This window comes from Arachis duranensis, chromosome 1 (assembly GCF_000817695.3).
Source record: "Arachis duranensis cultivar V14167 chromosome 1, aradu.V14167.gnm2.J7QH, whole genome shotgun sequence".
NCBI classification, from domain to species: Eukaryota; Viridiplantae; Streptophyta; class Magnoliopsida; order Fabales; family Fabaceae; genus Arachis; species Arachis duranensis.
In genome coordinates, this window is record NC_029772.3 from 79,007,436 (window position 1) to 79,011,921 (window position 4,486).

A 4,486-nucleotide genomic window follows, 5' to 3' on the forward strand; every position below is an offset into this window, starting at 1 on the left:
TGGATCTTCAAGTGGACTTCCTCCATAGGAGCAATTGTTCTGCACCAGAGTAATAAGTTGAGGCTTCAACTCAAAATTATTTGCGTGAACGTTAGGAGTGAGTATGCTACTTCTGCAGTTTCTTGCATTGGGGATAGTGTAAAATGCCAACACCCTTCTTACAGGCTGGGTTTGTTGCTCACTCCCTCTTCGCGCACCTCAGCCTCCATGACTTGCAACAATCACAAACAAACCAAATGAAACATGGACATTCTAGTGCCAAAATGTGGTTAGAGGGTTAGGTGACACAATGTGTCAAACAGTTAATGCGCTTAGTAAAAATAAAGAAAAATAAAGAAAAAAATGCTTAATCTAGACCACCACCTTACTTAATCATTGTCAATCTATTTCAATCCCCGGCAACGGCGCCAAAAACTTGATGTGTGGAAAACGATCCAACACAAAACTCACCGGCAAGTGTACCGGGTCGTATCAAGTAACAATAACTCACATGAGTGAGGTCGATCCCACAGGAATTGAAGGATTGAGCAATTTTAGTTTAGTGGTTGATTTAGTCAAGCGAATCAAGTATTGGTTAAGTGATTTGTAGCAGACAGAAGGTAAATTGCATGAAATGTAAAGGGAGAGGGTGATTTGCAGAAATTAAAGAGAATTGAAAGTAAAGGTACTAAATCTTAAAGAACAAGAAATTAAATGACTGAAACTTAAAGTGCAAGAAATGTAAATTGCGGTAACTTAAAGTGCAAGAAATGTAAATTTCTTGAATGAAAAAGGGATTGAGGGACTGGGAATTCAAAATTTAAGCAAGAGAAGTAAATTACAGCAATTAACAAAGCAAGAGATGAACTGAAATTAACTAGAGCTCAAACAGAAAATGAAAATTTGATTGCAGTAGTAGTTCAGCAGAAGAACCAAAAAGAAAATCAGATCTCAGGACTCCAGAGACTAGATAGCAGAGTCTAGATCTCAATTGCCTTCCTAGATCTAAGTTCACAAAGCAATTAAAAAGAAATTAAAGATTGCAGTAGTAAAGGAAATGGAATTTAACTCAATTATGCAGTAGGAAAATCAAAGAGATCTTAAATGGAGATTGAGACAAAAGTTCCTCAGTTCTTCACACTCAAGATTCATACAAAACCCAGTAAAGAAAACAAAAAGATCAGAGGAAGAAGAAGTGAATTCTCTCCTCCAATTCTCAAGCTAATTGCAGTCCGAAAATAAAAATTGAAGATCAGATGTTCTAAAGCAGAAAAATGAAAAGTGAGCTCTCAAGTTGACTAAGGATGAAAATTAAAAATGAAAGTCCAGAGTAAAAATGAAAATTAAGATGATAGTTCAAAAGTAAAGGTAAAAGGTCCTCACTAAATCAAATTAGCTTCTATTTATACACTTTCTATTCATGGATTTTAGAATTTGGATGGGCTTTTGATTTGGTGAAGAAATGAATTAAGTTGGATTTTTAATTGAATTTCAGCCCATGTTGCTCCCAGGAGGCTGCTCTGCTCTTGTGGACAGCGGAGTAGTGAAGCTTTGTGTGGGGATCCTTTTTGTGTGCCAAGGCTTGGAGAGGCACCAGGGGATTGCCCTGCTCTTGTGGAGAGCGGAGCAGTGTGTGTCTTGCGCCCTTGAAATATTTCGCGTGCCAAATCTTGGACATCATCAGGGTAGTGCTCAAGTGGTGCTAAGAGCACAGCTTCCTTGCTTTGTTAGTGAAGCCTCCATGTTCGAGACTTACTAGGAGCATTTTGGCGAATTTTTGGCTTATTTTCCTTTGTGAGTAGCGCTCCCCCACTCCCCTTGCTCATGAGTTCGAACCTTGTGGAAAGCATTGGTGAGCTTTTTCCTTGAATTTATTTCTTTGATGAGCCCGATAATGCTCTCAAGGAGAGCAAAGCAGTGTTCTTCCCTCCCTTGTTTTCTTGGTTCCAATTTGTGCTCCACTCTCAAGGGGGGGTAGAGCATTGAAGCTTTGCATGCTTGGTTCATTGTTGTGCTCTCTTGGAGAGCATTGTGCTCTTGGAGAGAGCATTGTGGCTTCCTCCTTCCATGCACCACGCTTCCTCATTTTCTTTGCCACACTTTCTTCTTCATTGAGTCACGCTTCTTAAGCCACACTTTCTTATTTTCTTCTTTTCTTCACCTACAAATAATCAAAACAACCACTCAAAGTATCACCAAATTCACAAGATTTATAAATCATTAAAAATCAATTAAATTTAGCTTAAACCTCATGAATTAGCTTAAACCAAATCCACACTCTGACGTCCACACAAACGGCACCTCCGTCCTTGTCAACTTAGTCATCGGTAGAGCAATCCGAAAAAATCCCTCAATAAATCTCCGGTAATTTCCGGCTAAACCCAAGAAACTTCTAACTTTTGTCACCATTGTTGGTCTTTCCCATTCCATCACTGCTTCTACTTCCGAAGGATCTATAGCTATTCTTCCTTTGCTCACCATGTGACCTAAGAACTTCACTTCCTCCTTCCAAAACTCGCATTTGGAAAACTTAGCATACAATTTCCTTTCCTTTAGGATTTGCAACATAATTCTCAAGTGTTCTTCGTGCTCCTTCACCGTCTTAAAATAAACTAAGATGTCATCTATGAAAACCACCACGAATTTGTCCAAAATGGGACGAAATATTTTGTTCATGTGATCCATGAACACAGCAGGTGCATTCGTTAACTCGTAGTGTCCATAGCACGTCCTAAACACAGTTTTTGTAATATCCCTGTTTTACCCTTATCTGATGGTAACCGGATCTCAAATCAATTTTGGAAAACACTCCAGCTCCTTGTAGTTGATCCATCAAGTCATCTATCCTTGGCAGTGGATACTTGTTCTTCACAAAGTCACTTTGTAAAACTGGCACTCCCCACAGAGATACGCTCAGTCGAATGAACCTCTTGTTCAGGAGCTCTTCCAAGTGAGTCTTTAATTCAGCCAGCTCTATCGAAGCCATCCTATACGACACAATCGATACTGGTCTGGCTCCCGGTACCAATTCAATCCCAAATTCAATCTTTCTCTGAGGTGGGAACTCAGGAATATCTTCTGGGAACACTTCTGAAAAGTCTCTAACTACCGAGATTTGATTTAACTTCTGATTATCACCTAACACATTCGTAGCCAACAATATATAACCCTGACACTCCTCCCCACTACAGTGCACCATCACGGAATTTTGGAAATAACCCTCAGCTACCACTGCTCCATTTTCTCCTTCCGGCATAAACTGAATTGACCGCTCAAAGCAATCCAATGAAACCCGATTCTTTGACAACCAATCAAACCCCAAAATCATCTTCAACCTAACCATTGGTAAACAAATCAAGTCATGCACAAAGTCCCTACTCTCAAGCTTGAAACCTACTTGTCTACAACCTGACCTAGTCATGACCATCTGATGCGGAGTATGTACATGCAATTCAAATGCCAATTCTGACACTTTCAAGCATAGTTCCTCAACTTTGTCAAATGAAATAAATGAATGTGAAGCTCCAGTATCATACAATGCAACCAAGATTTTATCACCAATTAAACAGTTACCTCTCATTAGAGGATCTGCCTTAGAAGCATCCTTGGCGTTCACAACAAATACTCGCCCTTGATGTTGACTCAGACTCACATTCCGATTCCTCCCATGAGTGCAGTCCCTCGCAATATGACCAGGCAAACCATAATTGAAACAACCACCTATACCAATCTTGCAAGAGTCATATGGATGAAAACGCCCACAACGATTATAAGTTAAATTCGGAGAAACCTTACTCTGATTCCCTCTCCCTTTTCCACGCTGGTATTGGCCATAAGTGTTATTTCTGAAGCCTCCTTGACCTTGTAGAGTGTGTCCTCCTCTCTTGAAATTTTGCCCCCTCGGTTGAAAGTACTTGCCACGTCCCCGACTAGTGTTTCCTCCACGAGGGTCCTTTGACGAGGCTACCGTCTTTGTATATTCCTCAACAACTCTAGCCTTGTTCACCAGGTCGGAGAAAATTCGAATCTCCAAAGGAGCCACAGTAGTCATGATATTATCCTTCAAGCTCCTCTGATACTTGATGCACTTCCAGCTTTCGTAAGTCTTCGGGGCACCTTGATACAGCCTAGAGAACGTAAGGAGCTCCGCAATTGGCTAGTATAGTCCGCCACAGACAAATAACCTTGCTTCAACTGCATATGTTCCATCTCATTCGCTTCCCTTGCAGACTCAGGAAAGTACCTCTTGTATAAGGATGTTTGGAATACATCCCAAGGGATATCGGCATTCTGAAGCTGGAGTAAGCGACATTCTCCTTACCACCAATACTGGGCCTCTCCCAAAAGCTGATAGACAGCAAACTCTACATATTGGTTATTCGGAACATGCTGTGCTTGTAAAGCAGGATCCATGGACTGAAACCAATTGTCCGCTTCTGTAAGGTTGGTTGAATGTCTGAAACTTGGCGGATGAACCTTGAGAAACGTAGGCAAGGTCATCGGAGTA

At 40.9% G+C, this 4,486-nt stretch overlaps 1 protein-coding gene across 1 annotated transcript; it reads right to left on the bottom strand.

Moving 5' to 3' along the window:
• Positions 1-2,710: 2,710 nt before the first annotated feature.
• Positions 2,711-4,030, bottom strand: LOC107491863 (uncharacterized). Its single transcript, XM_016112776.1, has one exon. The coding sequence runs from the start codon at positions 4,028-4,030 to the stop codon at positions 2,711-2,713; it is 1,320 nt and encodes a 439-aa protein (XP_015968262.1).
• Between the last annotated feature and the right edge of the window lie 456 nt (positions 4,031-4,486).